The sequence below is a fragment of the Panthera pardus genome, unplaced genomic scaffold (genome assembly GCF_024362965.1).
Source record: "Panthera pardus isolate Hobbes unplaced genomic scaffold, ASM2436296v1 HiC_scaffold_21, whole genome shotgun sequence".
Taxonomy (NCBI): domain Eukaryota; kingdom Metazoa; phylum Chordata; class Mammalia; order Carnivora; family Felidae; genus Panthera; species Panthera pardus.
This window is the reverse complement of record NW_026526777.1, coordinates 25,242,233-25,269,734: the sequence shown is the minus strand read 5'-3', so window position 1 is coordinate 25,269,734 and position 27,502 is coordinate 25,242,233. Positions and strand designations below refer to the sequence as shown.

General features: G+C 54.4%; 1 protein-coding gene and 1 non-coding gene across 3 annotated transcripts; one reads left to right on the top strand and one right to left on the bottom strand.

Moving 5' to 3' along the window:
• Positions 1-4,393: 4,393 nt before the first annotated feature.
• SLC41A1 (solute carrier family 41 member 1) lies at positions 4,394-27,294 on the bottom strand. Of its 2 annotated transcripts, none has more exons than XM_019433663.2 (11): positions 27,276-27,294; positions 23,660-24,661; positions 15,361-15,468; positions 14,160-14,231; positions 13,377-13,521; positions 13,115-13,261; positions 12,358-12,505; positions 11,392-11,471; positions 10,347-10,481; positions 9,898-10,046; positions 4,394-6,973 (listed from the first exon to the last, which is right to left on the bottom strand). In XM_019433663.2, exons 2-11 carry the CDS (start codon positions 24,032-24,034, stop codon positions 6,788-6,790), a joined length of 1,545 nt encoding a protein of 514 aa, XP_019289208.1. In that variant the 5' UTR covers positions 24,035-24,661; positions 27,276-27,294; the 3' UTR covers positions 4,394-6,787. The 2 variants fall into 2 exon arrangements, with proteins under 2 accessions (XP_019289208.1, XP_019289200.1); XM_019433655.2 differs by lacking the exon at positions 27,276-27,294 and adding an exon at positions 26,372-26,776.
• LOC128778951 (U4 spliceosomal RNA) lies at positions 9,007-9,144 on the top strand. Its single transcript, XR_008424804.1, has one exon. It is a non-coding gene; the product is annotated as a U4 spliceosomal RNA (small nuclear RNA).
• Positions 27,295-27,502: the final 208 nt, after the last annotated feature.

The window sequence follows — 27,502 nt, the reverse complement described above, 5'->3', positions numbered from 1 at the left end:
GTGGTCCCAACTGTCTGTGTGGCTCTGAGGAAGTCACATCTGTAAAATGAAGGTGTTTCCTCCCAATGCAGATGTTTCTGTTCTAATTTTCTCTGTCCTTCTAACTCTGCCAGAGGTGACGGAGGCAGAGATTACTGTGCCTATAAGCCATCCTTAGTTACCGACTGCCCCTGCCCCTCCACCAAGACTTGGAAATACCACGGTCTCCCTAGCCCTCTCAGAATTAAACTCTAAAATGAACATTGATGATGGAGTGCCTGGGTGGCTCAGTCGGTTAAGCGTCTGACTCTTGATTTCAGCTCAGGTCATGAGCTCAGGGTCATGAGTTCAAGCCCCGCACTGGGCTCCAGGCTGGGTGTGGAGCCTGGTTAAAATAAAATAAAATGAACGTTAATGAGAAGTCCCCGGGCAGGAGATTGACTGAAGGTAGACGTATATCTAAAGAAGGAAGGCATTGATGTGAAGGGAAGTTGGTCAACCTGAGAGGCAGAGAGAGGAGACACTGAGAGAATAGCGGCCACACCTCTTTGGGCTTTGGTGGAGACCAGAGTCTTAAGGGAGTGTCTGGCCGCCAGTCAGATGTCCCTATTGCGGAGACTCATGCAGCTGACTGACGAGACCTGGTGCCATTATATCTTCAAGTTACAAAACTAACTTCTCTGTTAGGATTCGGAACTCTCTGGGTCCCTTCCAATCATCGGCCTTCCCGGGTTTGGTCTTTGGTCTGATGCACAGGGCTCCATGAGTTGGTGGGTCCAAGTCAGCCTCCCTGACGTGATTTCCGGGTGGGATTGGGTTTCTGAGCCTCTGAGGATGAAGCCGGGCTCAGGGTCATGGTGTGTTCATCCAAAGGAGACCTGTCTGTGAAGCCAGCCAGTCCTCTTCCCTGCACAGCTTGGTCCAACTTGCGCTGTACCCTGTCACCAAGGAGTAATGTCTAGGGTCTGGGTCTGTCAGCTTCTTGGTTTACTAGCTACTTCCTCTCATCCCAAACGCTGTATTCTCAGTATTTCTCTTCTCATTTTGCTATACCACCAATTCAGTCGACATTATAAAATAATAATAAAAGCTTCTATTTATTGGATCTTCTGTGTGCCCAGCAGCCCCACAAAGAAAGCATTATTGTCCTGTTCTACCAATGGGACAACTGGGGGATCGGAAGCGGCTAGTTATGCCCAGCAGCTGAAAGAGGTAGGATTCAGATTTCTGTCTACCTCTAAAGCTTGTGCTTAACTGTTATCATTTTGACAATTAAGCTACATGAGGAGACTGGGGAGACGTCCCAGAAGAAGCCTACAGCATCCTTCGCGTGTTTTCTAGGTTTCCTCATTCTGAAAGTGGACATCCGGATTCTTACTTATTGAGGTCAAAGAATAAGATTCTGCCTTGATTGGAGAAAGCAGGCTAGCATCGTGCAGGGTTAGAGCAGGAGAATTCCAGGGATGCCCTGGGGCATCCCAGCGGATTCTCACTGCCATCTTTGGCCCCGATACAGGAAGGAGATAACCCAGATTCTCAGCAAAGCAAGACACACGGAATGTAGAAGCATGGGTTGGGCCCACGATGCGTTGTTCTGTTCTCCACAGCATGGGAGTTACCAGGGAGAAGGATCTGAACTGCACCCCCAGCTTGGGAGTGGTTGCCCCAAGAGTACCTCAGGCATTGGCGACATTCCTCCACCCCAAGCTTCCTGAACTTGTACAGAAGGACGGTTTGGATCTTGGCCTGGCAATCCAGAGATCTTAGTAAATATTTCATATTTGACAGACCATTTATTCTCTTGAAGCTTTAGTGTCCACCAATTTCTAACTCCTAAAAAATCAAACGCTCCATTTCTGAATTATTTGTGAGGTCCTCAACAACTTAGGTAATGTACTTGAAACTCACACATGTGACAGTCTGTGGGAGAGTCAAGGACAGAAAAACATGGGGTTGTCCCAGGCTGACCACAATCTGGAGCTCCCTTAAAGCAATGTTCTCTACTTGTTCATTTCTTTGATAGGAGCTAAGAGAAAATAATTTCTATAATGTTCAAAATAGGGAACTTTTGCCACGCACTGAATATGACATAACATTTAAACTTGTTTGGGATTATTTTAACTTAAAAAAAATCACCAATAGCTAGGCAGTCTTAGTCACCCACACTTAACTAAACATGAATATTCCCATAAAGTCTTTCAAATTATGTTTAAAAAATCTTTGCTGGCTGGCCAAACCGTTCTCGCTTTTCTGCAATTTCTGTTTTCTCTCTAGCTTTTTTTGTTTGTTTGCTTGTTTGTTTTAAATTTCCAAGCCAGTCATTTTCTTGGGAGCCACACTGAAAGATTTTATGTCTAGATAATGTAATAAGATACAGTAGAGTACAGTAAACAGCGCTCTATTGTACAATATTCAGTTTCTGGATTTTAGCTGAAGGAGAGAGGATTCCAGGAGACTGGCAGCTGGCAGCTCTCAGGGTTGGTGTTGTTGCCTGTAATTATGTTGCAAAAATATCATCAGGGATAGACTGGCGCCTGGGAGGCATGTTTTTAAATGTCCACTGGAAGATATGATCTATTTCAGTAGACAATTAACATGGTGCAGTAATGTGAGGTGTCTCATGGGCAAAATTGAGATAACAGGCTCCATATTTCTGATCACTTCGGCAATGCTTTTGTTTTCTCTATATAGGGCACCTTGGCTAGCTGTTTCGTCTGGCCCCGAGGCAAGGTGGGAAGGCACTGGGCTGAGAGAAACCTGGGTGTGAATACATGACCTTGGGCAAGATACTTAACTTCTCTGAGACTCTACTTCTCTCTCATAATATGGTGATAATATCAATTTTGCAGAGTTATTAGAGATAATACTGGAGTTGCAAATGAGGCCATTATTTAAAGGTATACTGTATAGTATAATATACTGTATATTAAAACATTGTACAAATAATAATTAATAAGCAATTATCCTCTTATTGTTAACCCTTAACCACCTTACTAACGTATTGCTTCTTTGAAGAGTTAGTCTGAGAGCCTGGGCCTGTTATAAAACGCTGATTTTTTAAAATGTTCTCACCAAAAAAAAAAAAAAAAAAAAAAAGTAAATACGTGAAGTGATGAATGTATTAATTAACTCAATGGGGGGGGGGATCCTTTCACAACATATACATATATCAAATCATGTTCTATAAATATTTTACAAGTTTATTTGTCAATTTTACCTCCATAAAGCTGAAACAAACAAACAAACAAGGCTGATTACTGGGGTGAGTAATGCTCGGCATTTAGTATATGCTCTGTAAGATTGTCCCACATCCTGTGGGGCAAGTGTCCCGGGTGGACAGCGGTTCCCAGCGGAGGCTTTGGAGTCAGACAGACCTAGGGGGAGCCGCACTGGGGCTCTGCTCTTCCATATCTGCCATCTCAGAAACGTTGCTTTGTCACAAACGTGTGTGTCTGTGTGCGTCTGCTAAGGCTGTGTCACGCTCTGCCCTCCAAACTCCGGTCACATGGAACTCTCTGTAGTTCTCCAAAGCTTCAGGCTCACTTCCCTGCTTAGCATATTGCTCCCTCTGCGAGATGGCTCTTTCCCTTCCCACTTTCTGCTAACTCCTATTCCCCCTGACTTCCTCCAAGACTTCCCTGACTCTCAAGACTGGGTTAAGTGTCTTCCCCATCTGCCTGCTCCCGTAGCCACCCTCCATTTACCCCTATGGTCACTGTATTGACATTGCTTTGTCATTGGGCGACCCCCCCCCCCCCCCCCGCCCTTTAAACAATGACTAGTATTTTGGGGGTTTAGTGTGCTAGGCACAGAGCTTGGTGCTTTATATGTATTACCTCGCCGAAATCTCCTAGCAATTGTAGGAAATAGGTATTAGTACAGATGAGAAAACTGAGGCTCAGAGAGGATAAATGATTTGCTAACGTCACACAAGTGCAAGCAGAAGATCGAGGATCTGAACCAAGGCCTGTCTGGCTCCAAACACTTCGAAGGCCATTGTAAATTTCTAAGGGCTTACAGGGCGGAGCATAGTGAAGGCACGTAGTAAGTCCTCAACAAATCCTAGCTGTTATTAATTTGACGCAACCAGACCGTCAGCTCTGCAGGGAAGGAATCTTAACCCATAGACGCTTGTGCCCCTTAGCACGATACCCCACCCGAGGCCGACTCAGTGCGTGGAAGGCGAGGACACTGCACGGACTTCTGGAATAAGTCCCAGAGCACTGCTGATCGTTTTGCAATAAATGACTGATGTGTGCGTTTTAGCACACAGCTCTGTATGTAAGAGATGTTTCATTTCTTGTCATACTCTGGCCTCTTGCCACTGCTGGGCGAGGAGGGGGTGGGACTACTGAGGGGAGGCTAAACAGCTGGAGCTGCTTCAGGGTGAGACACACAGGAACCGCCAACCACCTAAATAAACGTCCTCTTTATTTTACCAAATATAATTTATCAGTTACGTTGACATTTGTCAATTCAGTTATAGTAACTATAAATAATCCTCTTAAGACACAGTTCTGTAACTCTTTAAGGATACAAGAGTAAACCAATGTTGCTCCTCTCAGCCAGGCCAAAATGACATGCAGTTTGTGCAATCAGGGGAAAAGAAACGAGTCTTCCGGGAAAGTCCGCTTCATTTTCTTTCCCTTTCATCCCACAGTCCTCCCTCTGCTCACACACTGAGGGCTTGGGGCACGCCTACCTTCCTGCTTTTTCAGCAAAGGAGGATGCTCCCGAGTCTCCAGGGCGGCCTGGCTGAACTCCAGGGACGAGGAAGGGGTGAGTGACTGGGGGCAGGGGTGACCGGGGAACACAGGGGCACAGCCTCGGGGGCAGAGGACTTGGTTTTGGTGCCTGTACAAGAAGAGTCTGTGTGCAAATGTGTCTGGAGGTGGAGGGCAGGATAAAAGAGGGCCTGAGGGAAGAGCAGAAACAAGGCTGTTGTTAACGAACTCTGCCAGACCCGGCCCCAGCTAGATAACCCCCCCACGGTTCCTTCCAGTTCTAAGACTCCAGAAAGTGGCCTGGGCGGAAATGGAGGGACAGAAGAGATAGTCTCTGGAGGTACAGGCTGAGTTCCTGGGATGAGACCTGGTGTTGGGAAGACACAGGGTCAGTGCCTAGCCTGCTGCTGGAGGCGGGCCCTTCCGGCTAGAGAGAGGAGGGTTTATGGGGGCGGGGGAGAGAGAGGCTAGAAGAAGCCTGCATCCAAACGCTCGGCTATGCACACACGTGAGTGTGGACAGATTTCCGATCTGGTCAGAGTAATGGGCGGGGGCGGATGGGGAGGCTCCCGTGTTCCCCAGGTCTTGCACTAGGCAGAGCAGAGGAGCAGCAGCTGGTGACGCCCAGCCTACCAGGTCGGAATCGTCTTTTGGGTGGCTGGCAGGGGGAAGAAAAGGTGAGGAAGGCTGGTTTAGGGAAGTGACCTGCTGACTGAGCAGTGGGGCTGGGGGCTCTAGCTGGGGTCAGCACTGCACGGAGGCGGGATCTAGAGGCAGCGCCTGGCCTGATGACACAGATGGAAACACTTCCAGCGAGGAAGCTTTCTCTGTCACCCTGGAAGGGGCACACGGCCTTTGTGTCGGGGAAGCAGGGGAGCTTAGAGCCGTTTCCCTGACCGCCGGCATGGTTCCTAACACGTGCTCGGCCCTCCATCAGTATAGCTCAGTGAATGCTTCAGACCAGGCCTGCACATGAGCTCCTCTTGGGGAGGCTGTGTATTTGTTGAATGAGTGAATGAATGAATGAATGGATGGATGATGAATGAGGGCAGAAGCCAAGAGAGAAGACCCTCCACAGCAGGACGGCATGAGTGATTTCAGGAAGGGACAGAGTCGAAGGTGACGATGTGAAATGCCCTCGGGAGAAACAGCGACAGTGAGCCACCCCGGCCGCCCTCCACCTCCCAGCCACCCTCCACATACTCATTCCCTGTCCCTAATCTTGGAACCCAACCTGGAAAGCTCTGGAAAAGGTGGTGTTGAGAGACAATTAGACACAAAGATTAAACAGAGATAAACAATCGGTCCTCTGGGCCCAGGGAGGATGTAGATCTTGGTAAACCTGTTGGTGGACACGGGTCAACAGGAAGACCAGGACCCTACTCATTTCTTCCCGGATGTGACAATCAATTGGAAAAAGATCAAAGGGAGGGGTTGGTGGTGTTTATCAGACAGCTGGGTAAGGGGCGTGTGTACAATTTGAATAGTCAGTCTGCCTCACTCTTTTTGGGACCGAGAGAGAATAGGGTTAGGATTACACAGGGCCAGGAGCAGCTATCTCCTTCCTAGTGCTTTGAAGTTGGTCCGTTTATAGAAAAAAATATGTGTGTGTTTTGGAGGAACGGGGGTGGGGAGGGGGGAATGATATTTATCTCTCTGTTCAATCAAAATGAAAAAAAAAGAAGGAAAAGAAACCCAAAAAACCAGAACCCACTTACAAAGGGTTTCTCATTAGGGCCATGACCGAGTTTGCTAAAGCTAAACCAGATGCCCCCAGATCCCAGACAGAAACCCCTGCCCCAATCCACATCGCCTGGAGGCACCCACCAGGAAATTGCACTTGGTGATTGTCTCAAAAATCTACTTGTACTGCTCATCTCAGTCCATCTGTCCTGTCTGAATTCTTGCTATACAAACTTGGCTCAATGTATAAAAATTCCCATTGAAAATAATGAGAATTCAGTATCAAAGTGAAGTCCCTAGAAAGAGGTGGGAGTGTGGAGTGGGGCTGGGGGAAGGGGAACAAAAGAAAAAACTCAAACAGAAAGTGCAGGAGGGGTGGGGGAAAAGGTTGAGTGACCAGGCTAGTCCCCAACATCTGTGTCTCGGTCCCCAATGAGCCAGAGGACATGGAAGCTGAGTGCTAGGAGCCCAGTGCCAAGCAGGTCCCCCAGAGCTGTCAAGTACGGGATGGAGAAGTTGTCTGGGTCCAGGCCCCGGCCCCACATCCAGTGCACCATCCAGTCCGCGATGTACAGGAGAATCAGCACCTGGGGAGACAGAAGGGCCCGGCCTATAGCCATCCCCTCTCTCCAGGGGGAGCCAGAGGCCACGCGATGGAACACACCCATTGCCTCACAAGGCTCGGCTATCCACAGTGGGACAGCTCATCTTTCCACCCCTGCATTGTTTCCAGTCCCAAACGAGAGACTTCGTAATCTAAATCCTACTTATTGCAGAAATTCAGCGCTCTTGCCTCTAATTCTGGGTCATCCTATTCTCGGGTCCCTCCAGCGCCTGCCCTGTCGGACTCTCCGGGAGCCTGGCAAGGGGCTGGGGACTGGAGCTGGCTTTCCATACAGGGGCTTCTCCACGGAGCAGAGCAGAGCAGAGCAGAATAAGGACAGCATTTGAGGCTGCTGCCAGCACACTTGTACCGTTGTCTAAATAACAGTCGATTATCCCAAGCTAGCTTCCTCCTGCCCCTTTCGGTTCTGCTGCCGTGGGCTCCTGGAAAGCAGGTCTAGCTTAACATTAGCCCTAGCAAAACAGAATTACGAGTCTGTCAGCTGGATGTAAACCAGAGCACATATCAATTCAAAACACATTTTGGATCATCTGCTGCTTTGATTTATCTGGGCCCTTACTTCCCTCCCACTTCTACAGATCAAGAATGATCTAGATTAGAACTTTGCTAGGGGGCCCCAGGACCAGTAGCGTCAACAACAGCTGGGAGCTGGTTACAGAGGCAGAATCTCAGGTCCCCCTCTTGATCTTCTAAATCGGAATCTGCATTTTAACAAGATTCACGTACACTTTTAAGTTGGCAAAGCGCTTGATGTAGAACACTAGAGGAGAGTGACGCAGGACCGTGTCTTCTATATCCTCAGCATCATTTGGGCTCCCTAAATGCCCGCATCTGCGTGCGAATGAAGAGGTTTCTACCCGTAAATCTCCAACACAGTCATTTGGGAGGTTTTGCTCTTAACCATATTTTGCAAAAACTGGTATGTAAATTCTGCCCTGAGGGGCTCAGTTGCAGGAACCGGAGGCCCTTGGGGGATCCTGAAGCCAGAACCGATACCTAATTTTAGGCAAATTTGGTTGTTCTCTCGAAGGCAGTCAGAGGTTACAGTTCAGCACCCTGCACGTTCCCCCTTGCCTTGCACACAGCAGCCTTGTACGTGGCCTGCCCCTGGCCCTGGGTGAGGGCCGGCCCCCCCTTCCCGCCCCCTAACTTCGCACCCTTCCCAGCAGTTGCAGAAGAGTCCCAAATAAAGAGTGTGGCCAGGAGGACTTCAGGACAAGCTTCAGGAAGGGCACGGCAGCAGCTGACCCCTCATTCCAGCCTCCCGAGCCAGCTCTAGGACACACGGCTGAGAGGAGGGGGCAAAGTACGCAGGAAGAACCTTTACAGCGGACTAAGTGCCCAGCTCTGGCCCTCCACAGGCCTAGAGAAGAGAGCAGAGGTGAGGGTGCCTCCAGCTGGCCCCAAATGGGGAACAGAGCCAAGGTGTATCCTTCCTGATGGAGGCCGAGGGCTAACCTCCAGCCACAGACCCTTGGCGTACCCACCCCCGCTTTCCCAGCAAGGGCACTTAACCCAACTTGCAAGGGAACGTGCTGCCTAGGTAACTGCCGCGGGGCAAGAATGGATGGTTGATTCCTAGCCCAGCCCTTGGTAAGACGTCCCAACACACAGCCTTTTCAAGGTGTGGGGTGAGGGGCTGGAGGGATAAGAGGTTCCCAATGGCGGACTGGTTAAATGAAATCATGTCCATCTATCTATACGATAGAAGACCGCAGCCATCAAAGAATCAGGGTGCTCTTCTCTTTATGTGTCGACGTGCACTGACCTCTAGGATAAACTGTCAGGTGAAAAAACAGGGTGTGGACAGTGTGCTACATGTGTGTACAAAAAAAGGGGGGGGGGAGGAAAAGAAGAAAAATTATGTTTGTATAAATACAGAAAAGGTTGAAGGATCTACAAGAAACGGATGACACGGTGGCCAGAAGGAAGGGACTGGGTGGCAGAGAGAGGGCAGAAAGGAAGAGCACTCATTATGAACCTTTAAAATGTTTAAGCTTGGCACAGTGGCAGTATCGTAGCCAATGAAGTTTATCCGAGGCACGATTAGTGCTAATTAAAATGTTTTGAACTATGGGGCTGTTATTACCGGTCGGAAGTCAGGTCTATAGAAATTGAAACTGTAATACTAGGGTGAGCGCGGCTCCAAAGGGATAGCGTAAGGCGGGGCCTGTGATGGAGGAACGGTTCTGTGGCGACGATACACAAATCTACGGCACGGAGACAGAACGGCATGGAATTAAACACACGTGTGCCATGAGTGTATATAAAACTGATGCAGTCCGTGGACCGTTCCGACCCTCACTGCCTGGTCTCGTTACTGTGCTGAGTTACGTGAGATGTTACCGCCGAGGGAAACTGGGTGAACAGTACACGGGATCTCTTGGAACGTGTTTTTTGCAACTTCCCGTGAATATATAATTATTTCGAAATAAGAGGTTGCAAAAAAATGGAATATTACTAGCAGGGAGAGAGTGTATTGTGTTCCAGGATGGCAAGGCTGGGCAGGATCCTAGTGTGGTGGTGCTGACATTTTTTTTTCCAAGCCGTGAAACCCTCCGTTCGAATGACATCTCCTGAGGAAGGCCAGCACGCAAAACAGCCAAGTGGAGCTCCGTGGCCAGGCCGGTGGGGGTGGCGCCCAGGCCCACCTGCTCGGCACCCTACAGCCACCACCTCGGGTCCATTCCTCTCAATTTACAAATGGATCACTGAGGCTCAGAGACATAAAGCAACTGGGCCAAAGTCACACAGCACGTTCGTGACTCTGCTGGAACTGCGGCCTGTTCTCTGAGCCCCTGAGCCCAGTGTTTCCTGGCCACCCGGTCCCAGAAGAAGTGGTGGCAGAGTGTGTGGCAGGCCCTCCCACGCCCCTGCCGTCCGTACCTGGAGCAGGGCAGCTGTCATGTAGAAGATGATGAAGATGAGCGTAAGAGTGGTGTGCCCGCCCTGCATACAGCTGATGGTGTAGAGGAACACCAGGTGTCCTGGAACCACAAGGAGGAAGAGGACCCGGGCCGAGCGAGAATTCACATCTGGGACCAGGGGAGAGAGGGGGTGAGGAGGTGAGGAGGAGGAGCCCTGGCCCCGGAAGGCCTTTCAGTCAGGGGACACCACACTACGCTCCAGGACAGCGGGGCTGTCTCTGCTCTCCACGCCGTGGTCCCCAGCCCCCGTGGCGTCCCAGGAAAGGACCGTCTTCCTGCCTGGGATCTGCTCTCCAGAGAGAAGGAGCAGCTGCGTATCTAGGCCCCAGCTGGTTCTCAAGGGAAGCTCACTGAGTGCCGCCCCCTCCAGAGCCGGAAGGGACTGGGAGGCTGGGACTCTGCCATTACCAGGACTGAAGAAGGTGGTGCAGGGACTGGGGCAGCGGCGGGGGGCTTGCTCCGAGTTCTCCCCTGGCATCCCGTTCATGTGCAGAAAAGTGGAGATGCGGCTGGCCTGCACGGCCACCAGATTGCCCCCGACACCTGCAGAGAGACAGAAGGGGAGTGAGGAGTGGGGAGGGCAGGACACACTCACCAGTCCCCCGGGGAAAAGGGATACACTGAGGAGGAAGACCAAGATGCCCCCATTTCCAGGGAGTCTTCCAGGCTCCTTCCGTCCTCCCCGCTATGGAGACGTGGCAGTCCCATGCGCCCCTCGGGTGGCCGAGAGTGCGGGAAGGGGTGCAGGCCGATCTGTAGACTCAGGGAACCTGAGCCCCTGCTGTCCCACCCACACGGCCGAGGCGACAAGGCCTTGCCTTGCCTCAGCCCCTCTCCTCAGCTCTGAGCAGACCCAGGCAGCCCCTGCCCCTGTGCTGGTTCCAGGAACTGATTTCAGGTCTCAGGTTTGAGCTCTGGACTCTGGAATCTGGTACCTCTCCTAGGAACCGTGCTGGTTTATTGTTGCCCCTCCCACCGCTGACCTACTCCCTGCTCTTCTCAGCCTTGCTTGGAGCTCCGAGAGGCTGACTTCTACAGACTACATCACCCAGGCTCCCCTGCTGGCTGCTTCTAATCGGGTTAGTTCAACAGGAGGCACCAGTACCCCAGTCAGAGACGAGGGGGTGGGGGGGAAGGAGAGAGGGGTCAGGTATGTCTTTCCTTATCCCAATCTGCTTTTGGGTAGAGGCTTACCCCTGCTGGGGCAGAGGTGTGTTCCCTCTGGGCCTCCTATAACACCGTTTCCTCCCCTTGACCCTTGAGGACTAGGGCTTCCTGTGGTTGCTAATCTGTGTGTCCTTCCCCTGCTCCCTGCTCTGTGAGCAGCCCCTTCATTAAAGTCTTGAACTCTCTGAGTGGGATACTCTTGCCCGCCGGAATCCTGACGCAGAGCCCCCCACACCCTCCTCTCCTGCCCCCCTCCGTTCCCCCGGCGCTGATGCCAAGACCTCACCATTAATCACAGGCGTGAAGACGGCCATCCCTGCAAAGTTGGGGTCTGAGACAGTCTTGTCCAAGATGAGACCTCCCACACTACACAGACGAAGACAAAGTGACACAAAGATCACCGAAGGGTTGTGCTTCGGTTCTGGGGATGCCAGGCACAGGCCCATCTGGCCTCGGGGAGGAAGAGGAGGTGCTCCCAGGCTCCCCGGTCTCCCAGGCGTTGCCCCCTTTGCCAGAACCAGTTGCTGCTTATGATATTCAGAGCTGGCAGAGCGGCCCCAGAGCTAACTGGTGGCACCGGGTCAGGCAGCCGCCTCCTGTACCCGCCCCGCAGGTTGGCTGCAGGAGCCAAGGGCGACCTGCCCGGGAGGGCCGCCTGGTTGTGCCTGCTCGGTGTTCGTTTCCCCTTGTGGAAACAGCGCGGGGCTCTTCCTCGGGAATCGCCTCTCTCAAACTCAGTCACTGTGGTTCGGGTGACACTGCTCCAACGACGGCCAGGCCCCGGGCCCGGCCAATCACGGCATCGCTTTCCCGCAGCCAGAGTGATGGGCTCAGGCAGAGCCGTGTGACTGGCTGAGAGCCGGTGAAATTCTGTAGTGGGACTTTGTGGAACTGTCGAGAGGCTTCCTCCCACGAGAGTTAGTAAGAGTAAGGAAAGTATGAACCTGGAGCTGCAGGCCATCACAGGGAGAAGCGGAACCAAGAGGCGGACAGTAGCGGAGCCCTGATGCTATCGCTGATGCGCCTGAGCCCAGCCGGGCCTTTTTAGTTCCCTGAGCCAGTGCGTTCTGCTTCTCAGTGCAACCCATTTCAGATGGCTTCTGTCACATGCAACAGAAGGCCATGGAGCCGATACACTCTTGAAGGCATTTCTAGGGTCAGCACCAGACCACTCCCCTTTTCCCAGGGCTCCCCAAGGACTCTCTGGCAGGGTGGGAGGAGGGTGAGGGTGCATACGAGGGCCTGAGCCTACCTGCTGATGGCCATGGCAATGATGACGGGCTCCCAGCCTGAGTACAACACCTCCCTTGTGGCTGGGCTCCGTCGGGCGAGCACCACCCAGACAGGCAGCAGGGCCACGAAGAAGGCACACACCAGGGGGTAGATGTATTGCCAGTCATCTGAGAGAGGCAGAGATCAGAGGGAGGTGAGCACCGCAGCTCCCTGCTCAGGCCTCCCCCGGCTCGGCCTGCCAGTGTGCCGGCAGATCCACGGGAACGTCACCCTAGGTGCCTGTAAACACATGACCTCATTGATCCTCCCTGTAAGGCCAGGACAGAGGTGGGGCCAGCCTTTTCCATTCTGTCGATGAGGAACACCAAGCTGAGAGCTCCCCAGGCATGGGGCTCGTTAGGGGCAGAGACCAGATTCCAGCTTCCTTTGCTTTGATCCCCAGAAATCACTAATTCCCCTCCCCTTCTTCACTCTGCAAGCAGATTCCGGACTTCAGTTCCTTTCCCTCACCCCTTCCACCTTTACGCCTCCAAGGCAAGTAGGAATCCACCGGATCAGGCGAGAATAGATTTCTCAGACCCTTTTCCCCGTGCCCCTGCTGCCTGCATGCATTGGAGAGTACTTAGCCTCTGTCTCCGTGCTCGGGAGTTATTACAAAACTGTGTTCCAACCAGATAGTTAAGAACTTAGAGGAAATCCTTACACGCCGGTAAACCCACTGCCATCTCTCCCAAACCCCCCTACCCTGGTCACACCCTCAGTGGCCTCAGCCTCACCCAGCTCCAGGTAGAGTCCCCAGCTGATGCCTGAGAGCAGTGCCAAGGTGATGAGGTCACCCAGGCTGGCGGCAATGGGCGTGGCCACATTGTCTGGGTTGATTCCAATCTTTCGGGAGCCAATGATGACTCCAATCATGATCATACCTGGGGAGGAAGGGGATGGGCCGGGCGGGGCGAGAAGAGATAAAGGGGTATCAGCAAACAAAAGGAGAGATTGGAGGTGCCAGGCTGACACCCTGCCCTTCTCCTCCTTCCTTACCCAGTACCAGGGAGGCGATGAAGGCCGTGGCCACGCTGCTGGCACACAGTAGGAAGGCGTGTGGGATGCTGAAGTGGCCGTCAGGGATCCAGCCAAAGACAACGGCTGCGATGGATGCCAGGAAGCCCACCACCGTGGCCTGCACCTGAGGAGGGAGTGGTAACTCAGAGAGTGGGAGGGAGGGGGTGGGGGCACCGAGAGATTCCTAGCACCGGTCACTGAGCACTTAGCCAGACTTCTTCTTGGCTCTCGGCAGCCCCAGGAGGCAGGCTGGGCTGGACTGTGCAGTCCTCCCGGGCTGGAATGAAGTCTTTATTTATTTAGTTTCACACCAGACACTAGTACTGGGCAGTGCACCCTGCAGGCGCCCGGGACGTGTTACTGGCTGGATGACTGTCCCTCTGGGGATTGGGGTGAGGCTCAGCAGAGCCTGAGCCTTCAGTCCACAGACAAGGCCTGGGACTCCAGGGGTAAGACTCCCAGTCTGGAAGCTGTGTAGCTTCACGTGGTCGATGGCACCCCAGCACTCCTGAGTCTGATCTGTGGGAACTCACACCCAGTGGACCCCTGCGGGTCGAGAACTGACATGGGGCCTGCTGGGACCCTCCCCATCTTGGCCGTTTTCCTGAGAAACTTGGTTACCTCCTAGAGCTGCTTCAGGAGACGCCAGCTCGGCAGGATGCTGGAGTGTCACTCCCAAGCAGGCTGGGGCTGACCTCAGTCGTTCAGATTCCTGACTAAGGGGGAAGCTTAGCCCACCCTCTCTGGTCTCTGCTTTCTTACCTGGATGAGGGCCATGTTCCCCGTGATCATCCGCCAGAGCTCCTTGGGTGTGTCCATGTGCCCAATGTTGGCCTGGGAGAGGGAGGGCGAGGGGCTGGAGCTCCAGGCTGGAAAAGGCCTGCAGCTCCGTCTGTTAGGAACCTGCCTGGATTAGGAGGCAGTGCATGTGGCCTAAGACTCTGGGACCAGGGCGTAACCCCCAGGGAAAGTGAAGCAGCATCAAGGGGGCCGGGAGAGGGAAGGAGCTAAAGAGCCTGAGCTGCTGCAGCTGGGGGCGGGGGGCCGGAAGGGGGCTCCCAAGGCAGCCCCCTCTTCTCCTTCTCGCCTCCTCTCAGGACAGCCGCTGAGCAGAGGCAGAGTCCATCCCACCGGCTGCTCATCTGGGCGGCCCATTCCCGTGTAGGTCAGAATGACCCAATCCCTGGCTCTGAGGCCCGCTTGCCATCCTCGGGCAGGAAAGGTCAGCTGCCGGTACAGGACTGGGGCTGCAAGAGGGTCTGGGAAGAAGCGAGGTGGCGTGGGAGTAGGCCAGAAGTAAGGCAAGATGGGGTGGGCTTGACCGGCTGCCACTCTCTCTGCTGCCCTCTCCGGACTTGGAGCCGTGCGGGACATCCCTGCCAGCTGGCTGCCCAGCCTCCTGAGTTTTATTGCTTCCCACCTCCCACCCTGTGGCCCTGAATCTGGTTCCTTCTCTGAACCGTCATGGCTGATCTCTGGGGCTGTGGGGAGGGGGAGTGATAAGCAGCCCCCTCCCTGTCTATTTACTTGATGAAGAGTAAGCGGCAATGGGGGAAAGGGAATGGGATGTGAGGGGGGCTGGGAAGGCCTGGCTCTGCTCCTGCCCAGCTGTGGAGTAGGGCTGGAGATCAGAGGAGGCCCCCATCTGTGCAGGTCGAGGGACCAGCATGACGCTTGCCTGTCAAAGCTGCACAAACAGTCACGAGGCGGGTTGCAAAGCAGGGGGTGGGGCAAGAGTCCAGGGACAGCTGGGACATCCAGAAACCAAGCCTGGGAACCACTCTGGGCGGGGAGCCCCTGCCCAGAAGCAGGACGCCCAGGCTGGGATCTCCCTACCCCTTCCCGCCCCAGCCCCGCACTCCAGGCCTGGGCACTCGAGAGAGGCCTGTAGTGATCTCTCAGTCTGGCTCTGTGCCGCCCGGAGTCCTCTGTGTGTCCCATGCCTCCCAGCCAGGACACTCACTGCAGTGGACAGCCTCGATGCCAGGGTCATTTCCAGGTTCCCCTTAAGCCCCAGCAGTGCAGGCACCAGGATGAAGACCTCTGTCACCTTCTGGAAGACTTCCCAGTGCTACAAGGTGAAAACAGAACCCAGGAATCTCAGTGCCCCAAACGGTTGGCATCAGGTCGAGCAGATAGTCTGGGATCAGGGGCTCGAGGAGGAAATGGAATCAGCAGGGCATGAGCACACCAAGCGCCTTTTCTCCAAGAACCCTGGAACCCAACCAAGAGCATGGTGCTGCAAACAACACGGCCCCCGCTTCCTGGCACCCAGAAATGGGGAGACGTGGAAGGTCGCTTCCAGTCAGGAACTCCGGCCTGGCTCCACTTCCTCTGCCTGCTCTCTGGAGCCGGGGGGAGAGGAGGTGAGGACCCACACAGCTGTCACCCCAGGCTGGTTTACACCCCAGAACTCCTTCCCAGGCCCCCCTCAAATAGCAGTCCCCAACCTCTTCGCCTTCAGCCCAGTTTCTCTGCGGCTGCAGCCTTGGGTGGTGTTGTCTCAGCTGTCGAGAGCCAGGCTCCACAGGGCTGGGGCTGAGGAGATTAGAGTTTGTTTGGTTTCTGTGTCCAAGGGCTTTGGGCCTCAGCCACAGCAAGTCTCCTTACGAGGCTCTGAATCAAGACCGGGGCCCCCAAATCTCTGCGTGCTGGTTTGCAGGAGGCTTTTTATGCCTCCTCTGCATTCCCGCACCTCACATCCCTTCCCCAGTCTCTCAGCTAGGCAAGGCAGGTGTGGCCCTGTAGGAAGAGCACTGGACTAGGAGTCAGGAGACAGGTTCTAGTCCGGGGACTATCAGGCCTGGCTCTCCACCCAGTTTCTTCAGCTAACAGCTGTTAAGTGCCGACGGTGTGCCAGGCTAAGTGCTCTACATATGTTTTCTCGTCTCTTCCTATCAACAATCCATTTCGGTGGGGGCTATTTTTGTCCCCGTTTTGTGAATGAGGAAAGAGAGGTCCAGGGGGCGCAATACTTGTTCGTGCTAAGAGGGGAAAGAGAAAGAGCCAGGATTGGCTATTTGAAAGCTACTTTAATTGCAAGTGAGACTGAAGATGTGCAAAAAAGGCTGGGATTGCGTCTCCCTCCCTGGTGCTGGCTGCCGCGTGGGCTCCAGTATTTGTTCCTTTATTTGTTTAGGAATGGGTCACCACCTTTGGAGAGGGAGGAGGGGGTGGGCGGCCAGGCGAGCGTATGCAGGTTGATGAGGGAGCTGTGGGCAGGAAGCAGAGTGCTGTGTGTTCGAAGGCACTGGACTGAGAGCCTTGGGTCTCCTACAGAGACCACAGGGGTGGGCCTTATGCTCTCCCCGCTAGCGGCCTCCCACACGGACCAGGACAACCTGTACGGGGGCCTCAGACACATTACAAGGGCCTCAAGCTCCTGACTGTAAACTGTACAATTCAGGGGCCAACTCAGATGGTCTCTAAAGGCAATTCCAGCATTGACACTCCACAGTTAAGAACGAGGACAGCTGTAAATCGAACCCCCAGGGAGATGTATCACCTACACCCATTAGATTGGCTACTATGCAAAATCGCCAGAAAAAAACAAGTGTTGGTTGGCAAGGAAGTGGAGAGACTGGAGCCCTCGTGCGCTGTTGGTTGGGGTGTAAAATACCCTAACCACTGTGGAAAACAGTATGGAGGGTCCCCCCCAAATTAAAAATAGAGCCACCCTAGGGGCACCCGGGGGGCTCGGTCGGTTACGCGTCCGACTTCGGCTCAGGTCGTGATCTCACGGTTCGTGAGTTCGAGCCCCGTGTCCGGCTCCGTGCTGACAGCTCAGACCCTGCAGCCTGCCTCGGATTCTGTGTCTCTCTCTCTGTCCTTCTCCCACTTGTGCTCTCTCTCTCTCAAAAACAAAACAAAACAAAACAAAACAAAAAAAACCCAAACAAACAAACAAAACAACTTAAAAAAATGTAGAGAATAATAAAACTACCCTATAATCCCGCAATCTCCCTGCTGGGTGTATATCCGAAAGAAGTGAAAGCAGAGTCTTGAAGAGATATTTGCTCACCCATGTTCACAGCACCATTATTCACAACGGCCAAGAGGTACAAGCGGCCCTGGTGTCCACTGATGGACAGATACACACAAGGTGGTATATGCAGACAGGGGACCAGTGTTCACCCTTAAAAAGAGGACATTCTGGGGCTCCTGGGTGGCTGAGTCGGTTATGCATCCAGCTGTTGATTTTAGCGCATGGCATGATCTCATGGTTCGTGAGTTCAAGCCTCCCATTGGGCTCTGCACTGACAGCACGGAGCCTGCTTGGGATTCTCTCTCTGCCCCTCCTCCACTTGTTCTCTCTCTCTCTCTCTCTCTCTCTCTCTCTCTCTCTCAGAATAAATGAGCAGCCTTTAAAAACTAACTAAATGAATAAATTAAAAAAAAAAAAGGAAGAGCATTCTGACACATGCTATATAACATGGATGAACCGTAAGGACATTATACAAAAGTGAAATAAGCCAGAGTCACAAAAAGACAAATACTCTACAATTCCACTTCTATAAGGCACCCAAAGTAGTCAAATTCATAGAAATAACAAGACAATGCTTGGTTGTCAGGGGCTGGAAGGGGATTTAGTGTTTAATGTTATAGACGTTCAGTTTCTCGAGCTGAAAAAGTTCTAGAGATCTGTTTCACAACCATGTGAATATACTTAACACTACTACATTATCCATTTAAAAATGGTTGAGATGATGAACTTTGTTGTGTGTTTCTTACCACAATAATAAATAATAATAACAATAATAATCATAAAAGATGAGCAGGAATTATCGGAGGGGGCTGGGGCCAGGGCCAGAGACTTGAGCAGCCTGGATACCTACCGGGAGGGCCTAGAAGGTAAGGATTTCTCTCTTCTCGTCAGAGTTCTTTTCGCGGGTGTGTGCGCATGTCGCTGGGGTGTATGCTCACCCGAGCTCCTGGTCTGGCCCCTCACAGCTGGAGGGCCTAGGACTCTCTTTAGGGGAGCCCCTCCCCAAGACTAAGGATGGGAGAGCAGCCCCCACCCCCTGACTGCCCCCTCTCCCCCAGCGCCACTGGCTGAGCTTTGAGGTCCCCACAGGAGGAGAGAGCCAGCCCCATGCAGACACTGGAGGACCGTGAACCCCGTCTCACTCCCGGGGTCCCCAGCGAGCCCCGGCCACCCCGGAGGAACTTGGGGACCGTTACTCTGGGACACGGCCAGGGCACACCACTGGGGTTCCAGCTCCCTGCGGACCCGGCCTGCTCTGCTTCACCTCATCCTCTCTCCCTACACTGGACAAACAGCTCCAGGGAGGGGAGGACTTCCCCTCCCCCTACGAGGGTGGCTGACTGGGGACTTCCGAAGCTTCTCTCAGAGCACAGCCTCGTATCCCCTCCTCACTGCAAACCATCCGCCCCTCCCAGAGCCTGGCTCTCCCGGTGGGCGCGGGTAACGTGCACGTGCGGGCCGAGTGAAAGGACCTGGAAAGAAATACTTTAAGTGTCTGCGTGTAATGTCGGCTCCGCTGTTTGTGAGGCGTATTGTTTGTCTTTGTGATTATTTAAGAAAAAAAATGTAGGAAGCTGAGCTAAGCCCCTCTGGCTGGCATGATAAGCACTCCCAAAGCCCTCCACCTCCCAGCACACGCGTTAGAAGGACCTAGAAGGTACGGGGGTTTCAGTAGTGGCAAGATGAGAGACGGAGAGGCAAGGGGAACACGCAGTCACCGTAACAGCCCCTGTGCCAAAGTTTTCCCAGCCCACACACAATTCGGCCTGGAATCTCGCACCGCCTGACCCTCGGCCCAGCAAAGCCCTGAACTGGCACTTGGGTCAGAGGAGCCAATTCCCACACACATAGTTGCTTCACCCACCGAGCCTGCTCAAAGAGGCAGCTCAGGCGGGGGCAGGAGGGAGCCTCTGAGACACACACACATGCACACACACTCTGTGTCTCTGGGAAGAGAGGCGGGTGATGTGGAACCAGCCTGGGAGGCAGGGCGGCCCTCAGGTTGAGCGGCTAGAATGTGGCAGGGGCAGACAGTGAGTGTCTCCCTTCCTTCCGTTGGCCTAATTCAGGCCCATCCTGTTCATCCTGGTGAGGAGTGCCTGCCCCTGAAGTCAATCAAACCTGTCAGCCAAGCCTTCACCCACGCCTTCCTGCTCTGCTGGGGACAGAAAAGGGCACGGTCCAGGAAGCACGGCCCTACTCGGTAGGGGAGGGCATCTACAGATCTCACTGCTTTTCAGAATGTAGCTCCTCTTCCCTTTCTCTGTCCTTGGCTGGGGCTGGGGGCTCATTGGTTCCTGATACCCGGGGGTGAGAAATGAGACTGCTCCCCCCACACTCCAAAATAATCCTGATCCAAAGCGATCACCCTAAATTTCATACCTCAGTGGTCCTGCCGGGACCTCTTCCCCCTCCTTCCAACTTGCCTCTCCCGTCCCTTACCTCCTCTGGCTTCATATACTGACTTCCGTCCGCTTTCGAGCATTCTGCCCTGTGCTCTCTCCCCCTCCAGGAGGGTAGCGGCAGGGCGGAGAGTCACAGCCGGGAACAGGTGGACTCAAGACATTAAGAAAACCAAAATCCTGGGGTGCCTGGGTGGCTCAGTCAGTTAAGCGTCCGACTTTGGCTCACGTCATGATCTCGCGATTCGTGAGTTCAAGCCCCGTGTCGGGCTCTGTGCTGATAGCTCAGAGCCTGGAACCTGTTTCAGACTCTGAGTCTCCCTCTCTCTTTCTGCCCCTCCCCTGCTCATGCTCTGTCTCTCTCTCTCTCAAAGATAAATAAACATTAAAAAAAAAAAAAAGAAGACTAAAATCCCTAGAGATAAGCTCTGACCAGGCTGTGGGAGGACCCCGGAAGCTGGGCTGGAGTTGAGGACTAAGTCAGAGTCACCTGCCTGAGGCTTTCCCCCTCTGCAGGCATCCCAGGTGCCCCAGCAGGCGAGCCCCAGGCCAGCCTGGGTATCCGGGGCTGTACAAAGGGCGAGAAAGAGAGTGGTCAACGGAGATGGGATCTGAGCATCCTGCCCGGGAGCGCCGGCGGCCCTGGGAGCAGGCCAGGCTGGCAGGAACGCTTCTTTCCCTCCACTTCCCCAAGCCCACATTCGCCATCCGCCTTCATCTCTGTGGACTCTTCCACATGAGCAGCTGGAGGAGGAGGTGTTTGGGGGAGGGGGTTGTCGCCTTTCCTTGGGATTCTCAGTACGTGAGGAGGGAGCTAAAATAAGGACCTAGGGGTCTCACCTGTCTTAACACAGCTGGGAATTCCAGGGAAGGTTGGTACACAGCACCTCCTGCCACCCCCATCCCTCAAAAGGCTGATGGAAGAGGGGAGTGAGATGCCCTGCAAAGGCCTAGGAGCAGACTGGGGGGCGGGGCACAGAGCACCTTCGGCAGATCCCTATCCAACCACATTCAACCAACTGCCTCCACTCCCACAATGGGCCCAACCCTGCTTTCCTTCCTAAATGTCACAGGAACTTTCAGCCTCGGTCTGGACGCTGGAGCAGATGGCAGTCCATTTTTCTTTTTTTGACTTTTGGACAGTATACCAGTCTCTTATCTCACTGCAGAGGCTGGCTGTGCACATTGGACGGGAGGGCAGATAAGAGGCAACAGAAAGGAGCCTCCTAGGAAGAGACTAAGTCTTCTGCAGTCGTGTGGAAAGATGGGGGGCCCTGGACCAAGGAGCCATCAGCACCGGACTTTGGTTCATTTGCTCTGAGATGCTGGGGACGCTCTATAGCCAACCCCTCCAGATGGCCCCAGTCTTTTAGGCACTCCCAAATTCTGTCCACTGAAGGCCATCTTAGCTCGTGAAGGGGGAATACAAGTGTGAATCCCTAGAAATCGTCCTGCTTTTCCTGAATCTGAGATTGTCAGTCACCCCTCTCCCCCTGCCCCCTGCTCTCCTGGATGTGGAATAAGAAACTCCCTGTGGTCCCGTGTCCTGGTCTTTCTGCACCCTCCTCCTGCCCTGATATCACTGTAGCCATCTGCAAGGCCTGCTCCAACCCAGCTGTGACAGGAAGGCTGGGGGAGGGGGACAAGGACAAACCAGCCATTGTCATCTATACCAAATGGATCCTAGCTCTGGGGTGAGAGCCTAAGTGCCACACTGAGGGCAATTGCTGGCCCTCTGTGGGTACGCCGGGCAGGCTCCAAAAGTCCCTACCGCTGTCTCAGGCTCATGGGTGTGGGGTGGGGGTGGGGCAAGATGTGAGAAGCCTTTTCCATCTCTAGAGTTCTAAGTGTGTGGGACTGGGGTGGGGGTGGGGGACCGCTAAGAACCTTTGTTCTTGTTCACTTTATAACTCCAGTTGTTCAGGATTCTGATCCACTCTGTCCTTTGAGGGAAGACGTGGAGAGCACATTCCTCCCTGAGTCTTTAACCAACTGGCAAATCACGGGCATGGTGAAGGCTGCAGGGCTTAACGGCCCGGGAGGCTCTGAGTCAGGATGACCAGGGACAAGTTCCCTAATCCCTCTCAGCCATAGGTTCCCTATCTACAAAATGGAGATGATCATGGTGCCTACCTCACAGGCCTACAGGCCTACAGGCCATTACCATTGCTGTCATTATTATGCAGAAAATAAAACAGCTGGACCCTGGTTGTATACCCCTTTGTAAGCACCAAACCAGAACCCCAAAACTCTTAAGAATGAGAACCAAGGCCACAGGAAAGGGACGGAAGAGGTGTGGGCACTGCTACCCCAGGCTCATTTCTCCTCCGGCTCCTGCCCCCACTCCCTGCCCCAGGAGGAGAAGCAGCCACTGGGGGAGGAATCCGAAGCCTGCCTTCCCAGCTCCAGACTGGCTTCCCAACCTCCATGAGGAACAACCCTGAGGACGACAAGTCAGGGCAGAGGGAAGGTCCTGTCCAGATGACAGGCCAGGCCGAGGCACTCTGGCATGACATTAACACCGTCCTCATCAGCAACAGGAAGTGCAGGGTTCTTCTCGTAAGGGCTCAAGTCAAAGTGGTCCAGGGGGACGCTGTCGACAGAGCCACTTAGAAACCACCACCCTCAGTTCCCTGGGACACTGGCAAAGTGACACCCGTCCACCAGCAGGACTCTCTGCATCACCACATGCATTGTGTGTAGGGCTGGCCTGGCCCAGGGAGGGGATGTTGAGCTCCACGTCCTCATGGACATGGGGGATTTCATGGTTAGGGACAAACTGGTGGTGGTGGTGGTGGTGGGGTGGGGGGAACGTGTAGATCCCAAGGGCAAAGGCCAGATTTTCCCTGGTCTTTGTATTTCTCTAAGTACCTAGGACAGAGCTCAGCACTCAGCAGGAATTTGATACCTGCTAATGATTAACTTTTGATAAACCCAGCACCTTGGGGCAGGGGAACTCTGTGTGCCTTACTACACTTCAAAAACTTTTACCTGGAGACAAGACTTGAATTCTCTCTTGGACCTGAAGGTTCTGGGTGAGTCCTAACCTGCTACACAGGATACCCCTGGCTCTCAGCTTCCAGGACCTGCCAGTTGCTATTCTCACCTCTACCCAGTAGCCTCACGAGAAGCCTTTTTTGCTCAGGGCAGATTCATGAACGGCAGGTAAGAAACAAAGAGGAGAGATGGTTCTGCCCAGGCCTGGTTACCTTTTGTCCCCATTTACATCACAGAATTGGCACTTCTAGGTCTTACCCCCAGCCCCCTCACCTTCCCCCCCCCAAATCATGCATCAGATCGCATGTGCTTACCCCTGTTCTCCAAGGAGATCGTACCAAGGTTACAGGCAGATAAGCAACACAAAATGCCTTTAAGAACCTTCCCACTTAATTTGAGACCCTCTTGGCAGCTGAACAAATTCCTGCCCAGCAGGGGGAAGGAGGGGAGACTTGAAACTGAGCTTTCTACTGTGGGTATCCTTGAAACCCCAAGTGAAGGAAAAAGACAGCACAAAGAGGAGTCCCATCTAAGTGTCTCCTACTGAGCTGGGCTCAGGAGGAACGCCCAGGAGGCATGGCAGGCAACAACCTTGTTCCCTCTCCCCTCATCCAAGCCTGAGCTCTGGAACAAATTCTGCTTCTGTTAAGCAATGCTGCCCTGAACACCTCCTCAGGGCTACTGAGCTTCCTCGAGGCTTCTGTAGAAAGTAACTAGACCAAGAAGAAACTGAGGATGTGATCCAGAGGGAAACAGTATTCTAGGAAGCAGCAGCTGCTTCTGACAGGGAGGTGGAGAGAAAACTCCAAGAGTCAGTTTCCCAGGAGGAAAAGGTGGCCCTGGGTTCATGGTCAAGAGCTGCCCTACCCAGGTCCTACCTGCACGATGTCCAGCACCATGCCAGCAGCCACAGTCCCAAAGCCTGCCAGGAGGAAGGGAAACAGCACTTGCAGCCCGATGGAAAAGGAGGTCTCCTTGAGAGGGGAGGGTGGTGCGGGGCCACGGTCCGTGCTGACGTCGTCGCTTTCATTGCTCTGGCTCCCGTTCTCCAGAAGGGCGTCCTCCTCCCGAACCCCCTTGGCGTTGGCCCGGGACTCAATCACCACCACCTCCACCCCAGCCCCATCAGGCCCCAGGAACTCTGAGGTCCCAGCCAAGGGCTCTCGCCCGGGGCCATCGGAAGAGCAAGGTGAGGGAGTAGGGCCAGTCCCGTTCAGCTGGTGGGCGTCCTTCGGCTCTGGCTTAGAGGACATGACGGGAAGGGAGGAGGGGAAGGGAGAACTTCTCTCTCGCTCTTTTTGTTTGCTTTCTCTCTCCCTTTCTAAGTTGGGAAAGAACTTAGTCTTGGGGTGAACCCAGGCTTGGGTGCCGCGGGACCTCTTCCCGCGGCTCTCTGCTCCTACCGGGGGCTGCAAAAACTGCTCCACCGACAGGCAGCCCCATCAAGCACTGAAGCGGCGAGCTGGAAGGAAACAAGAAACTCCTCACCAGGCTCCGCGGCCAGCCGCTAGGGGTGCAGGTGCCTGACTCCGGCCGGCCAGCGCTGTGCTCGGGGGCAACTTATCTGGCCCCTTATCTTCTTTGGTTCTGAGCGGCAGGTTCCTCGGGGCAGGGGGCATCCAGAGTAGAAGAGCCCAGCCAAGTCTGGGGCGGCCTCTTAGGTGGCCCTTCTGTCATGAAAAGTAGCTTGAGTTCAAATCCTTGAGAAGGCAGCCGCGGCTGCGGCTCCCTCAGCTTCCCACAGCTCCTAGGGCTCTGTGGTCCCAGGGCAGTGTCTGCCGCCCTTCCCCTCTCCTCCAGAGATTTCCTTCCTTCCTGGGAAGACCTTGTCCCGCGTTGAATCCCTGGTCCTTAAAGTCACGAGAATCTGTGCGGAACACCTGATGTGGGAAGGAAGGAGACAAGAAAAAGAGAATGTTATGATATGGCAAAGGAGAGCTCATACTGGGACAGTTTTCCCACAAAGGCAGGCACTGAGTTTTCACTAAAACTACCCGTTCCCGCACTGTGGCATCTGGAGGGCCAGCAGGCACTGACCCTGCCATCGTCCCAACTGGCAGCCCACCGTCCCCCAGGGGTCACCGCAGTGGTCAACAGCAGCGAGATGTGGCCAGCCTGGGAGTGGGAAGATGTGGTTCAGGAGACCTTGGCATTGTCTTCTTGGCAACCAGGGGTGGACAGGGATGTCCTGGGGGAGATCCCTTCTTGAATGCTTATTAAGAACCCGGGATTATTTAAGTGTGGTCTCCCAGTGGGGTCAGTCACAAATTTAGTCACAAGCTCCCGGCCACACAGCAGAGGCACTGCACTGCAAAAGTGATTGTTTACAGTCACGAGACAGCCGTGCAAGGCAAATAAACAGGGAGAATCTGGTCACTAAATGAAAGTCTCCAGACCCGCAAACAGCCATAGCCCCTGAGGGAGAAAAAAAAACAAAACAAAACAACCAAACCTAGGAGGACTCCCTGGGCAATGGGGCAAGGCTGCCAGACCAAGGCCAAGAGCCAGAGGCCTACCCACTCCTGCCCTTGAGAGTCAGCAGTGTTACAAAAAGCTCAGACGCTGACTGGGATCCAGGCTTCTGTCTCTACTTCTCTCCTCCTGTTCTTGGCCTTGTGGGTTTGTCAGATAGGACAAGAGAGTTATCTCAGTTTGAAGGGGGAGAGCGCAAAACTATTGGTTATTATGCACACATTTCAGTTCCCTAGGTCCGTCCTGTTCCCCAGGGTTACTAAGAGTTGGATATAGTGGAATTCTTAAAAAACAAAAAGACAAAAGCAGCAAAACTAAAAAAAAAAAAAAAAAAAAAAAAAGTAAAACAAAGCAGAGCAAAATATAAAGGAGCAGCAGAAGCCAAAATGCACTTGTTCCCAAATGCATGTGTCTAGGTGTAACGGTCCCACTTTTCCTGTTTACGACCCCCCCCCCCCCAGGCCCTGATCCCACCCTAGCCCATTTCACCAAAATAGTTCTTACAGGCAAAAAATAAATTTAAAGAGAATTTCCCTAGGTAGGATGAACAAGTACTTAAGTATTCCAAACACAATTAGTCAACTCCAGTTTGGGAAAGGGTGATTCAAACTCCGGTAACTGACCCATGGGAATTGTTTTCTCTTTCTATGGACTCAAGTCACACATCCAGATTCCCTTTTCAGACCTCTTTAAACACAGTCCTGTGGTCCTTGACCCTCACTAGAAATCCAGAACGAGACCTCCGAGCAGGAGAGTCCACTGCTCCTATCCCAGCAGCGCCTGCTAGAACCTGACCCTCCCTCCTCCTCCTGTCTTCCTGGCAGGCCACCTAAACTGAAAGGGGGCTCTCAGGAAGAGAAGCCAGTCCCTCACCACACTCCTTCCAGTAAAGAGACTTCAGACGGGCCTAAGGCCCTGGGATGAAGGAAGCAAAAGTAAACCAGGATGCCCTGAGGAGGGGACAAAAAAAGACCCGTTTTAGTATCTCCAAACCCTGGGCGGGGGAGAAGTAACTGGGTGGCCTACCCCGCCTCTCCCGCATTCAGACTCAGCAAATGCGCTGCTCGCCAGGGCTCCCGCCCTCCGCCACCCACCGCCCCAGACCCAACAGGACTGACCTGCCTCTCGCTTGGGAGGAAGGGGGGCGCCTGGCGAGTGGCAGCAGGGACCCGTGGTCTCGGGGGGTGCAGGGTTCCCCCTCTTCTCATCACTCCTCCTCGGCAGTCCTCCTCGGCCCCAGGCGTGCGCGCCCCCCACCCCCCCGCACCCCCGGCCAAGGCGAGCGTCCAGCCGCGACACCCGGCTCGCTACATTTCGCCTCTGCGTTAAAGCGAGGCCGCCGCTCCGCTTCCCCGAGGGGTAGGTGGCCGGGGAGGGCAGGATATACCGCCTCGGGCCCGGGCGGGGGGGACCCGGACGGGGGACCGTGGGGCTGAACTCACTCGCCCCCAATCGCTTCTTGCCCGCGGACTTGGGCCCGACTGGTTGGCTGCTAGTGGCAAACGTGATCTGGGGCAGACTGGGTGGCACCCCCCCCTCCATCAAAAATAGGTTCAGGATGGACAACTGCGGCAGCCAATCGGAGGCAGGGGAGGGGGCGGGCTCAGCCTCGGCCCGGCCCCTTTCCTTCGCTTTGTGCCGGGGAGGCGGGGCGCCGGGGAAACGCAGTGCGAGGAGTGACGGCGGCTGCGGGCCGGCGGCGTGTGCCGAGAGCTCGCGGGTCCCCTCGCCCGGCGGCCGGCGACCCGAGGTTTCCGTTGCCCGGCGCTCGCCGCTCGGGGCCGCCTCCCCCGAGCCGGCCCCGCCCTGCCGCGAGCCCCCCCCCACCCCCCGCCGCCGCCGCCGCCTCGCCCTTTAAAGGCTTGTGCGCCTGTGCGCGTTTCCTCGCGCATCTTGAGTGTTTCCTCCAGCCCGTGGCCTTCGTAGCGTCGGTGTGGAGCCAGCCAGCTCTGACCCCGCGGGCTCAAGCAACCATCCCCGCGCTCCTTCCCGTGCTCGGCACCGGGAGAGAACCATCCCCACCTCGTTCTTGGACACAGCCCCTCTGCTGCTGGCTCGGCCCCTCGCGCTGCCTCCAGATCCCGCGTTCCTCTAAGCAAATGGCTCGGCCCTGACAGAACCGGCCTTAATAACGTCCCAGTTTTGGAAGGGGTGGGGATGGGCGGGCGGGAGCGAAAACAGGTCAGACTCGCGGCTGGGGTCCCACAGGCCCCACCTGAGGGAGGGGCGGAGGGGAGCTTCCTCTGACC

Bases quoted from the DNA above. Each gene is read 5' to 3' on its own strand.
- SLC41A1 (XM_019433663.2), bottom strand. From the start codon at position 24,034: ATGTCCTCTAAGCCAGAGCCGAAGGACGCCCACCAGCTGAACGGGACT. The intron at 15,469-23,659 runs GTAGGACCTGGG...TTCACCTTGTAG, and splicing joins TGGTGCTGGACATCGTGCAG to CACTGGGAAGTCTTCCAGAA. The intron at 13,262-13,376 runs GTAAGGAAGGAG...CTTCCTCCCCAG, and splicing joins CATCGCCTCCCTGGTACTGG to GTATGATCATGATTGGAGTC.